A 14,101-nucleotide genomic window follows, 5' to 3' on the forward strand; every position below is an offset into this window, starting at 1 on the left:
TAAAGCAGAGATAAAAGGAAGCAAATTACTGTGATTTGGGATTTTCTAACCTCTCTGCCCCTCAAGAAGCTAGTGGGAAAAATTTGATTAGAAATTACTATCTCAGTAAGTAGTACAGGCCATTCTCTTCCTAGAAGCAGAAGCAGGATATTTCTCAAGCCAGCAAAAGGAGGAATAATAACAGAGTTGCCCAACATTATTTGAACTACTTGAGATAAGCCAAAACCACTGAGCAGCTAGCATCAGCAGACAATCATCTGACTCTGGGGTTGAGCAAGCCAATCTCCTGACTCTGAAGCTAGGTTAACATCCAAGGAAGGCCAGGATTTACCAGTGAGACTAGCCCTACCACTCAAGTGTGTGGGAATGGACCTCTCAAACCTGAAGCAGCGTTATCATGTAATGGATCTTCATGAGTTCTTGAAATTTGGTTAAGATCTGGTTCTCCACCTCCAAGAAATACTCCATAAATCTGAGGCTGGACTCCAGAACATAAGGCTCAAAGGTACAGAGTTTTGTTCCTCAAGTGGTATCACAAGAAGTTATTTAAAAGGTTTGATATATGAAGATAAACTCTCCTTTGAATTTGTCAAAATCCATACTCAAATTATGAATGACATTTGGTTGTATAACTTAAATCCTTTCTATACCAACTTTAAGATTTCTAAAAAAGGCTTACATTTTACATGTATAAACAGTCATCATCCAACTTCAATAGAACTATTTTAAAGAGTACACACACTCATTTTTTTTTCTAAAATAGTTATTTTATAGTCCAAGAATTATGATTTTGGAGTAGGAATTATTAGAAAATACCTTAAAAATATATTTTCAAAATCTGTAACAAAACAATGACTCAATCTTAATATTACATTCTTCCAATAGTCATCAATTAAAATACCAGTACTTATCTGTAGAAACAACACAGAAATACTATAGAATACAAAGCAGTATAAGTACCCATGAAAATATAAATATTGTTTAATGATATAACTTTAATAAATTTTTTTCAAAAGAAATTTAGTCAATAGTTTCTAGGACTTGGCCAGTCTCCACACAATCATATCTGAACTGAGCTGAGCTTCTGCTATTTTCAAAGCAGTTTTCTGGTACAGGGCACCATTTAGTGTTTGGTTCATACTTTGCACACTCTCTTCCCTCTCTTTCTGAAGTTTCTTTCTGAATTGCTGGACTCCTTCCTCAGTGTCCAGTAAAGAAGCCAGAGGAGCATTATTGATTTTCTTGCCAGACTCATTTCCCCACGTCAAACTGTTTCCAGCTTTAGTTTCTTTTAAGAAGGGAGAATTCTTCAAGGTGAACATTTCCTTTTCCAGAGCCAGTGATAACTGTTCAGTAAGTACTGCTTTGCTTCCAGATCTCAGGAGTTTTACACTGCAGCTTGGAGGGAGAACTCTAGTGAGGCTGTGAAGGCACTGGAACAAGACAGTCAGATTTCTGTAAAACAAAATTATGATGGTGTCAAAAAAAGTATACTCTGTAGTTTCTACCTATCACAGAAATATCCTAGCCAGGTAAAAGATCAATCCAAACACAGGAATAAAAGATACAGAAAATGCAATCAGAGGCCATAAACAGGGGGCTCAGTAACTATTAACAAAATGGGATCAAAAGTGAATAGTCAAAGTGAATAGCAAGTAAAATCACCTTTCAAAAGGAAGCAAAGTCTTAAGAGTAAAAATTTTACTGATTGATTGCCTAAACATTTCAGTCTTTCCTCTTACATAGAGGAAATCAACTCCTAATTTGAGGAAAAGGCTGAACCTCACTACAAAATACTCTTACCAGTTACACCTTTTATTTTTTATTTTATAGCTTGAACTCTTCAAAATGGCAACATTTGTCAATATCCCAGAAGTACTTTTTATGTTATAAGCCTTAACCAGCTAAGTCATGAATTGTGGCAGCATTACTAACTTGCCTAACCTGACTTAGGTAATATTTGTCCAAGAATCTGCATAAGAAAGGACATCAGTCAGACTCTTCAGATTATTTCCTTTTCATAATCATGGTAGATAGGAAATAACCATAGCAGAAACATGTACAAAATGAGACTACATTTATATTGCAATACTAAACTAAAAAATGACCTAGCAATACATTTAATTTAACTTGGGGTTTGTGGTTTGATTGTTTTTTGTTTTAATATTAATATATAAATATATAATATTTAAGGTTCTTTTTAAATAAACACATTTTGAGGAAAAAATTTTAAAATTACACATTATACTAAGAATAATATAAGAAAAAAAAGAATATAAAACTATGATGCAGCCAAATGAAGAGAAGGAATAGTACCAAGCAGGCATTAATGGAGACTACACCTATTTGTAATGCAATGTTCCAGCCTAGAGAAAATGAAACAATTCATTTCAGGTTCTTCCATAGTTCTGATCTGAAAACAGGTCTGTTATTGGTGACTGTTACCATATCATCATATTGGCAGCCTACTGGTTGTGATTCTGGCTGCTGTTTATAGTACCAGTAAGAAATAGCACAAAGACAAAAAAGGGTGTCTGGAAGATGAATATAAGCTGAATATAAGCTGAATATAAGATGAATAAAATCACTTTTCAAGTGATTTTACCTGCAAAATATTGTTAGAACTCCTTCAAATGGATTTTTCAGGGCCCAATTAAAAATTGTACCATGGACATCTCCTGCTTTATGACAGAATAGGTTGTCCTGGCATTCCTTAAATGGTGTGCACTCCATTTCTCCCAGTAACCATGAACTGACTGGAGTCAATGTGCAGTCACAAGACACAATCTGAAAGAAGAATCTGACAGACACTGCAAGGACAGCAAGTATATCTTCCATTGAACCTGAAAGAAAATAGAGTAGAAAAAGCTATTTGAACTAAATATTTTGATCACGCTGCATGCATTAAATGAACTTTGATTTTTGGCTCATATTCCCAGTTTTTTTGTGAAGGATTTGCACCGGACTTCAGGCATTCTTTGGCAGTTTTCTTCTCACCTAAATTCTTATCCCTACTTCTGTCAAGCAAAAGAGCTGATTAATGGAGCACCACCAGTATAATGAAAGCTCTTCAGATAAACATCACCTTGCCAAAAGAAGACTATTAATAGCCTGTGATAGTAAGATGACATGTTTGCTTTAGCAGTGACACAGCATTAAAGGAAGAAAAATGAAAATTCATTGCAAACAATAAAAAAGATATTTCATTACCTGAGCAAAAGCCCAGTTCAAAATCAATTCAATCAGGAATATTGAAAGAAATGAAAATAAATTACCTTAATATATGTGTAGATGAGGAAGAGCTTCAATTACTTTGGTATTATTTAAGAGGTAGTAGTATGTCAGACAAAAACTTCTGTATCTAGTTACAGTATCTTATTTATAGAAAAAACATAGGCTTCAGCATTCTGTACTCAAACTTATCTTCAAAATTATCCTTTCCAGATACCCTTCATCACCAATGCTAGCAAAACCTCACAGCAACTCACTAAACATTTTTTCAATTTGAAAAATGTTCCATCTCCTATTTCACCCAACTTTAATTCCCAAAAAGTCTGTGCAGCTTGTGTTCAGAGAGAAACTTAACTGGGCACCAGCTAGAGTAAACAGAATAATTAAAAATATATATTTATAAATCCAAAGTATATAAATCCATTTACCTGCACAATAACTATTATCCCTTAGCATCTTTATTGAATATCTGCCATTTGAAATATCTTCCAGACTTAACAAAATTTTCCCACAGAGTACAGCAATCTTTTTGCTCTGCTGTAAACCATCATTCTGATGGTTTTGCTTCCTGGCATGCAGAAGAACTACACAGCACACACGATGAAATGCCAGTAGTGGTGAAAGGCTGGTGACAGCAGTGACTGTCTTTGCTCCATCCAGCTGAATCCTTGAAGATCTCTTAGGAAATTCTTTTTTCAGATCATTCTTGCTGTGCAAGTCCAATTTCATCTTTTTTGGAGGAGGTTCAATTTGACTTGGGGAGACTGCCAATGCTGAGAAGGCTTTGTTCAGCTTAATGATTTTACTTTGACACTTGATAATTGGAGAAATCGAAGAGAAGTCTTGATCCATCACTAGAGATAAACTGACATCACTCAGTGACCTGTGAAAATCCATACAATATGACTGCACTTCCAGTTCACATTTTTGCCTTCTGACCAATAACCACAACTCTGCAGACTTAATACAGACATTTAAGACATAAATTCCAATACCATTCCAGATTAAGTCATTGACTTTGCAAAGAGGCTAAGTCCTTCACATGACTGTTTCATATAAACCAAGTATAAAGATTTTTCAAAATGTGGACTGAGTTTTTGAAGAGCTTCTAGAAGTCAGACACCTCATTTCAACCAAAAGAATTTGAATGTTTAATTCAGCCAGAAAAAGCTGAAAAGTCTACATAATCTATAAAGATACTCCGTGACATTTATGGATTTTTTTTTAAAGATTTGATTTTCTTTTTAAGAAAAAAACTGCAAAAAATATCAATTCTGCCCTTTTGAGGACTAGAAGCTCTTCTGACACTCTACATTTTTATAGATATTCAAACAAAATTGAATGTAGAGTAAAATAAAAGGTTTAAGATACTATTACCTTGAACATGCAGCAATTTCCTGAAATGTATAAAGTACTTTATTTATTCAACACGGGGCTCTTTCAATGAAATCCTAATATGACTGTTCCAGATCCTCTCTCAATGAATATATTATTCTGTCAATCAATTCAATCTCAAGATGTCAGTGACATTTGAAAGTCTTATGAATGTCTAATTTTCTTTACAGAGAAGTATCATCACCTCATAAATCAATCTATGATATCACTGCAATCTTGCATTAGTAGGAAGCACAAAAATAATCAATAAAGAATTACAGTGTTGGGGCTGGAGATACTGCAAGTCCTTTTCCCCACAAACACAGGTTGTTGTGCACAGTACTGAACTGGAGCTCAGAAGACCCAGGTTCTGCTGCTGGCCTGTCAGGTTAATCTTGGACAAATGGCTTCTCCACAGATCTTTTCTGAACTGTAAAAATGGGGGAGAGGGCTAGACTGCTGCTGGTTTTTAAAATCTGCTGAAGATTTCTGAAGTTATAAAGGAATGAATCATTTCACTTAAAAAAAAAAAAAAAAAAAAGCAAAGGCATCACCATCAAGCTAAAAGAACAAACACTAAAAAGGCAAAAAACAATCTTTTGCCTCAGTGGCTCTTAAGAGAGCCTGTCAAGAGGATGAGGTTAACTTTCTTGTAAAGTTACAGCAATCTGGCAGCTGAGGAAGAATACAGCCACAGCTCCAGCAGAATGGCCAGAGGGCCTAACAGGTCAGCTCCCTCACAGCCACCTGAATGATTTTCAGTGGCATCAGTAATCTTTGAGCTCAGCCTAACACAGCCTCAGCAACACTGCCTGTGGGAACATGGGTCAAAAGATAAGTTCTGACTCCACCAAAGTTTACATTACACAATTCATGTTGTAATTTTATAATTTACATAATCCTCTTTTTTCACACTGTTTCAACTTAGTTCCCTCTCTGTAAGGGAAAATGACGTAAGTAGTATTTACAACTAGAAACACCACCATTCTATTTATTTTAATTACTGAGTAATTAAAATAAATAGAATAAACAAATAATTTTAAAGATTATTAAAAAACTCAACCAAATTATTTTGAAGGTTTAAGTATTGTATGGTTGATTGTTCCACATAAATCACACAAAATACAAGCTATGCAAGAATTTGATTAGGTACTTGACTAGAGGAGTTCAATTCAAAAGCTAAGTATTAATTAGTTGGTAAGAGAATTTAATATATTTTCTCTTGTGCTTCTTGAAGCAAATCAATTAGGAATGGCAAGTAGCTAACAGTAAAGCACCAGGAGCCAAGCTAAGACAGACCTTTATTCACAGCACATACTGAAATCAGCATTGCTATGTCAACACAGACTACAAAGAACCATAATTTTTGTCAAAGAAGACTCTTTTTAAAAAAGTCTCCAGTAATGTTGCAATTATACTCACACAACTGATTTCTGGCTGTATAATGTATTTTTCTGCATAGTGCTAGAGAGCAATCAACCAGTAGCAAAAATACTGGCAATACACATTTGAAATACTTTATGTTCAACATGAGAAAGTTCAAATTTACTGCAGAGCTTAACCTACATATTCATTTTCTATAAAACTACCAATGAAATTACAGGATAAGTGTATATACTCACAAATAAAATGATTCAGTTAGCTTTACTCCAACTACCAGGCTGTCACCCACAACACGCTGCCACAATTCCTCTGTGAAGTGCTCTGGGACTTCAGGTGCTGGTGATGTCTCTTTACTAAGAGAGTCAGGAGGATTTTCTACATCATCCCAGAGGGAGACAAGGCCTTCCTTACAGAAAAATGTGGGTTTTTAGGTAAATTAGGCAGAGATTTTGGGTATTTTTATACTGCATTACTTTGTGTTTTACCACAAGTAAAGCTGGAAGAGTTTTTAAGATACATAAAATGAAAGATATATATAAACTATAGTTTATTCTCTACAATAAATAGAATTGAATTTTCTTAAAACACATTATATCATCATGTAAAGTACAACTTACTCTCTCCTTGTAAACATCGTATGTCAAAATCTTTACCTGTCATACAATTAAATGTCCAAAGATATAAGGTGCTAGAATTTATATTATTGCATTTAATTGCTCAATATTCTGTGCAAATCCAGAAAACTTACAAGATGCCACAACAGTAACTGAAAGAGATCAACCCCATTTCAATTAAATGAGGTTTCTTTTGAGCAACATATTAAAATAAGATTTTCCCAACCTCCATCACCTTCTCAGCCCACAGTTCACTCTGCCCCCATTATAAAATCAATTTTGCTCACATAGTTCTATGACAACTCCCTTTTTGTAACATGTGAGATTACAGACAGATATTCAATATCTAGGCAACTGGGCAATTAGAACTGTATACTCCCCTTGTGTTTGTCACTAACTCTGTAAGGGGTTACTCCTCCATACCACTCAGTTGTCAGGAGGTACTGTGCACATCCATTTCAAGCAGAAACAACTAAATTTGCTCCTAACTACATAAACTGGCAAGTTAAGAAAATGAACCAGACTTAAATAGCAGATTAATGAGTTTTGATAGTGGCAACCCCTACAGGCAAAAGGGGTAAGTGGATGATGGCAGCACCCTCTACAAATGGCTTGGCAGAATTCAGAAGTGATTTGGCACATCTCCTGCATTTTACCTCTTTTGAGTTTGGTAGAATATGGGTTCTTTCTTCAACAAGATCTGTTAATGCTCTGCAAGACTCAAGAATGACCCTCTTTTGGAGTCCTAAATGCTGCTGCAGCTCTCGAACAGAAGTCCAACCAGCCTGTAAAAGATAATCATTAGACTACTGCACATAAGAAAAGATACTAAAGCTATCAAAATATCTTTTCAGCTTTCCATTTTTATGCAAGAATCACAAATAGCATTTCTAAAAAATGTTCATGTCATGCTACCCTGTTGTTAAAATATCAATCTCAGAATCTTTCAATATTAAACCTAAAGATAAATATTAAGGTAAACGTAATCAAATTACATAGATATTCAGATATGTTTCCATAGATATATCTCTGAGTGTTATCTTTCATTATTAATCCTGCTTCACTTTTTCATGGAGAGCAGTTTCATCTTCTTCTCAAGATTTATATTGATTATTAGTCAAGTAAATATTTTGAAGAATTGACAGATATACAAGCAGACACACATGTTGGCTGCATCTCTGTTAAATAAAACACAATGAAAAAATCCCCCCAAAAACCAGCCAAGGCAAACCAACCAAAAAAACCCACAAACCAAGCAATAAAGAAAGAACATCATGCCAGCTTCTCAGGTTTTAAGAAAGCTCCTCAAAAGCTATTATCTGCAAAGGAACATCCTGAGAAGTGCAATGCTGTCAAGGAGAGAACTGAACTCTGGAATGCAAAACCAAACTTCTCTCTTCACCCATCCCCTCAGAAACGCCCCCCCCAAACACATAACACACACAAATCCATTTTAAGCCCGAATAAAAAAGCAGATCTTATAAGTAAAGTGATGTCCTCTGCTCAAGCTGCACTGGCAAAGGACATTTAGACCAACAGCACTCATGAAAAGTTTTGCAAAAAAATTGTCACCTATCCAACTGTGAATCTAAGCACCAGATTCCAAGGAATAATCCAGGGCCAGACTTGACTCAAGAGATGAAAATGAAGATGAGTCTACAATATCTTCCTAATTTAGGTCATCAGAACACTAAGCCATCATTCACTCTCATTGGAGCCAACTCCTGAATAAACAATTGAGAACCAGAAAGCAAATGGGGAAGCACAGACGTGGAAGCAGTCAAAATGGCCAAACCTTCACTGTTGTATCCTTGCTAACCAATCTGGCTTTTGCAAGCCCTTTTTCCTCCTAAAGCACAAGAAAAAGACCTGAATTCCACCACATAGCAAACCCAAGACTGAGTTGTGTCCCCCTCTGTCACAAGTGACAGGCACATCCTCTCTGCTTCATGCCAAGATGTACTGCACTACAAGCATCAGCAGGAGTTACAAGTTTTGTGCTGTTAAACCAAGAAAATAAAAGTAGATCACCTTAGAAGAGAAAATAAACATGAACATAAAAACAAGGCAGTCCAGAGCCAAAGACAATAGAGCTGTGAGTAAATCCAGAATTAACAGTCCTTACAAAACTGTCAAGTAATGGGAGGAAGAACAGACCAGTGGACATAAAGATACTTCTTTATTTCTGCCAAAACAATCAACTAAAACCATGAGAAACCCTGTAACCTCAGCTGTTACAATGGAACTGCAGTACTCTGCCAAAGAATGCCTTCTTCAGAAGATACCAAAACACAAGTAAAAAAAAAAATTCAAAGGAGAAAAGGCTGGATTCAGGCCCAAAATAGTGTATACAAAATAAATATAGAACAATTCAAAATTGATCAAGCTGATCTGTTTTTCGATTTCACTGCCTGCAAAATGCAGTTTATATATATTACTAGGTATAACTTAAATACAACTTCCTTATCCAGTGGACTATAATTCATTCCTGCCAAAGTTCTCACGTGGTCAAGAAAACAGCTGTGCAGATGTAAAACAACAGTTAAGCAACAAGGATGCAAAAGGGCTGCATCTGCTATTTTATCTTGCTCTAAAACACAAAATTCCATGGAGACTGTGAAAACTTGATTTGATTGCAAATTTCTAGAACATCTGAATTTTGATGATAAATATCAAGAGGCACCACTTCAAGACTAAATAACCTTTGAAAATTCCCAAGCTAAGCAGAACACATGCAGTACTGCTTCAAAACAAGCATCCTTGAAATTCAATTATATATCAGATTATAAAAACCAGCAAGAGTACTTCACCTGTTCAGCAAATATAATACAGAACAATGGGGATTTCAACAAGTTAGCAACAGTGAGGTTAAAAAGAAATATCTGCACTTATTTCCAAATTCATAAGTTTGACAACTTCAAAAATTTAGAGCATTAAAACACAGTAAGTTTCCAATTGCTTACAATGCTTGTGCTAGCACATGGCTTTGAAAATTAGAGATTAAAAAGATCTAAAAGCACAGAAACGTGAGGTCTTGGGAAGGATTCTGTGTCTGTAAGAACTATATCAGCACACTATAGATAAAATATACAACCAGTAGCTTGTTTCCAGCAGAACCAGTAGCAAGTGCAAACCAGTTAATTCGTTTCCTTGTGACACAGATTCACAGAGCTGTACAGCTGGAAGCCAGTTGGTGTATTGAAAGAACAAAGTTATGGAACATAGAACGTCAATAGAACATACAGCTGTCAGTGGCAGGGTGGACAAGGTCATTAGATTCATGGAAGGAGCAGCCAGTAAGAAACAGAAACTAATTTCTGCTTTGTAGAAGAGGAAAGTAATGTAATGAATAGGGCAAGAATGCAGCAGTGAAGTCAGTTTTAAAATATGACAGTCAAAAAAGAAAAAAATGCAGAAACAGAAAAAGATGCATTTGGAAGGAAGACTGCACTTCTATTAAAGCCAACAGGCCTCTAACATGCAAGCTGTAAAAAAGCAGGATTGAAGGGACCTCAAGAGGTCTTCAATATTAATCCAGCTTCTGTTTTCTTGGTCTTCTAGGAGGGAAAAAAACATTTTGTCTACTGTTCTCCAAACAGCTTTCATTTTTTGGATGATGCACTTTAAATATCTTGTTTGTCATTAGAACTAGAAAAGTCTTTTCTTTTTCAGTCTTTTCCTAATATGTCCTTCTTTTATTTATTTATTGACTGGTAAACTATTGCCAATTCATTTGCTTCATTTTTAAAGGCTGGAAATAAAACTGCCACAATACCCTACTTAGTTTTCCCTAATTCTCAAGTGACAGGAATAATAACCTTGTATCTAGTCTTTAAAGTACACTTAGCAAATTAACAATAGCCTCACATCCTTGACTCAGAATGAGATTCATGCTCTCCCCTAAAGCTTTTTTTTCTTAAATGATCTTCCTATTTGTCAATTATTACCCATTTGGTAGAGGCTAATATACAGACTACTGAAGCACTCACACTGGTGCGTATGTCGGGTGGGAAACTCCCAACTTTCCCCCCAGTTTGTTTTATAAATGATTCTAGTTAAAAGAAGGATACATTTTAGCTTTATCTATAGTACATCTCAAAACTATCCTTATAAAACCACTAGTAACAGGACCATGAACATCAGAGGTGGTGAAATAACCACTGTCACCAATTGTGCAAATGCACTCACTGGGAACCTGCTACTACATGACCTGAAAGTTCTGTATGTAATGGGGAGCAAAAGAAGTAAACCTTCCAATTTTTTAAAGCTGGTATTTAAACACAAGTAAAATGACTGCTAAGGAGCTCTGATAAGATAGCTTCAGCATTATCTCAAACTTTTAATTAAAATTAAGTTAGACCATGACAATTACCTTAATGCACTTACAACAACTGAGAGACCTGAAACACAGATTACTACTGATTCAAGAATAAATACTTAACCATGTTGACCTTTTCCCTGAACCACTATCTTCAATAATAACAGTATCATTAGCTTCACCCTCTAGATAATGCAATGATACAGAACAGTAATTTACAGAAAACATGGAGGCAGAACTATTGAGTACAAACCTGTAATCTTGTTTCAAGGGCTCGGACAGTAAGCAAACCATTCTCTTGCAATCCTTCTGCAGCAGGAACATCATGTTTATAATTGATACCACTCTGAAAGAAAAAAAAACAAAATCAAAACCCTGAATGAATTAAAAAGCTGAAAGTAAGATACAGGCTATTACACAGCATTATAAAAATCTGGGAGAAAATACAGCAAGCCAAGAGAATCACACTATGTCTTTTAAAAGCAAAATCCTATTTTCTGAAAGCAATTGGAATTTGATAGTACATAATGGAAAGACCCAATTATGAGAAGATAATTAACAAGCACTATGGCCTTAACTAAATTAAGGGTTCTTAGCCAAAAGGTAAGCATTGTGGCAAAACTATTATGTATGTAAAGCATTTTCAGCTGCATTAATTTCCCAACAGAATGTTGATACAATCATAGAATCAAAAAACCATCTTCAGATAATTTAAGATTACAGCAGGGAATATTGTATTCAAACTTCAGGGCATTCACAGCACACATCAAATTTCACGTTGCATCAATACTTTAATGATTTGTTGAGATTTTCTTAATTTAGTAAGCACAGACTAAGTAGCTGAGAAAAGGCAAGCTCAACTTACTGCATAGTTGACCTCCCCGAGATCTGTTATTTTGAATGTACTTAACACGTCTGTATTGGAGTCATCCTTAAAAAGCAGTAACAGCTGCTCACTTCCAGAGCCAATAAAATCATCCACCAAAACACACTTCACTTTTTGCCATTTGGAAGCCACCTAGAGTAGAAGAGGTTTTAAAATACATTTATTAGAATAAATCTTGTATTTGAGATCTCATTTTGGTGAGGCTTGCTTTCCATTGAGAGAGAGCCTACTCAGTTTTGTGGAATACAATAATATTTAGAAGTTCCAACCTCTCACTCTCACCCCATCATTTAGAGCCTATGTAACTCTGGGAGAAATTAGCCATTTCTCCTTAAAGATCACTTTCCAGATTACAGGCTGCAGAGAAGATGACAACTTTTCAGTGTATTCAAACACCTGAACAGCTGAATGTTGTAACAGTTATTTAGAAGCAGTAATACTCAGAGATCAGTTAAAGGCATTGTACCTTTGATATTGAGAAATATCTCTGTTTCACAACAGACTTAACTATGTTTGAAATTTAAAGACAAATTTTTATAATAATGCCAGCAACTAAATGTTATAAATTTTTATTTCTTGACTGATAAAAGTCTTCCTGTCAGACTACTACAAAACCTTAGCAGAAACTTTGTCTCTCCTAATTTTAAGAAACAATAGCAAGGTCTTTTCCTGTCATTTTCATAAAACAACGTTTTCTAGGAACAACTTTTTGTCATTAGGAATTAAGGCTCAAAAAGCTTTGACGTTCCAATGAGCAGTTTATACTTGCAATGGTATGAGGTTACTTCTAACACAAATCATCCAGGCAGACTCATAACTGCCTAACAACTTCAAGTTTTCACATTACTGCAGTTTTCCATTAGCAACAGAAGCTTTGGTCAGATTCATAAATATATTGCTAAATGAGAAAGTACAAGCTTCATTTTCAGATATATAAGCAAGCAATGGAAGCAAAACAATGTCATACTTTAGACAGGTTATTTTACTAGCAGCAACAATAACAAACTAACAAGAAATCTAAAGAACTTGAACATGCAGGTTTTTAGTTGCAGGACATTCAATAAGACAATATATACAAAAAAGACTGCAGTAAAATGGAGCTGTTTGAAGCCAACAGTACCTGTAAGCTGTCTCTCCTCTGTACAACACAGCTATTTCCAGAGGCAAAAGACACAGCAAATAGCAGATCTCTGCTGCTGGTTAGAGCTGGTGTTACTGAACATGGCTTTTCGTAAGGAAGCTCACAAACACCTTTAGGGGCACCATTTTGGAACCAAACAAGCTGGTTCTTGTGGGTTATGGCAACAAGTGATATTTGGAGCTGTTTCCTCAATCTCTCACTCCTGCAGACGTAGACAGAAGACACCACTCTGCTGTAGGCATGAGGCATGAAGCACGTGCCACTCAGAAACTTCTGTGATTGAATTGCATATCCAAAGAACTCACTGCCCCAGATGGCTCTGTCTGAAACAGAAAACCCATCTGGGTCTTCAGTCTCTGGCAGGCAAGCAGTTCTTATCCCTAAGACAACAGTGCCTTCACCCACAATTTCACCTGTCCACACCACGCAAGAAAGATGAACAGGGGCACTTTGAACAACACAGGTGTTGGAAGAGATGTAGAACAGCTTGTTGGCATGTATCCATAACAGTGATGGGCCAGCAAACAACCTGATGTCTTCTTTCAGCTCATAATCTAATTTAAAATAAAAGGATGGCTCAAATTGGTTAGAACCGTGAAGCAACAATAAAAAGTATTTGATACTGTTCCGTTTTTTCTTCTTCATCAAAATGCAGGGAAGAATAATCCCTGTTCTGGAATCTGTCGTGCAGCTACAACAAATCATTTCAATTTTTGAGTGACTGACTCCCATGCTGAATGATCCAGAAGACGTCTGAACAAACACCTTAGTGTCTCTGTTGAATGCCATCCTTCTGACACATAAATTCATTGTTTTATCACCTGCTTCCTCTGCATGCTTTGATTTTGACAACTGAAATACAAGGACTTCACCGTTGTAGGACAAGAATTGATCTTGCTCACCCAGAAGCATCTTGATTTATCTTTATGTATATTCCTCTACAAAAAAATCATGTGTCCCTATTTCCATCAGGCTTAATTCTGTGTGGAAATTTTAACTTTTCTGGACATTTTCCACCTACAAAAAGCAAATAAGAAAAGAAAATTAAATTGTTTTGGGACAAGCTGAACTGAGCCTAGAGAATAGCTATGCATTGCAAAGCAATAATACAGGAAAATCTTAGAATGAGGCCAGTATATGCTTTAATCTCACAG

At 35.7% G+C, this 14,101-nt stretch overlaps 1 protein-coding gene across 1 annotated transcript; it reads right to left on the reverse strand.

Moving 5' to 3' along the window:
• Positions 1–1,034: 1,034 nt before the first annotated feature.
• FANCB (FA complementation group B) lies at positions 1,035–13,859 on the reverse strand. Its single transcript, XM_066571630.1, has 8 exons — positions 12,927–13,859; positions 11,786–11,938; positions 11,174–11,266; positions 7,259–7,387; positions 6,228–6,394; positions 3,660–4,114; positions 2,606–2,843; positions 1,035–1,455 (listed from the first exon to the last, which is right to left on the reverse strand). Exons 1-8 carry the CDS (start codon positions 13,857–13,859, stop codon positions 1,035–1,037), a joined length of 2,589 nt encoding a protein of 862 aa, XP_066427727.1.
• Positions 13,860–14,101: the final 242 nt, after the last annotated feature.

The sequence above is a fragment of the Molothrus aeneus genome, chromosome 2 (assembly GCF_037042795.1).
Source record: "Molothrus aeneus isolate 106 chromosome 2, BPBGC_Maene_1.0, whole genome shotgun sequence".
NCBI lineage: Eukaryota > Metazoa > Chordata > Aves > Passeriformes > Icteridae > Molothrus > Molothrus aeneus.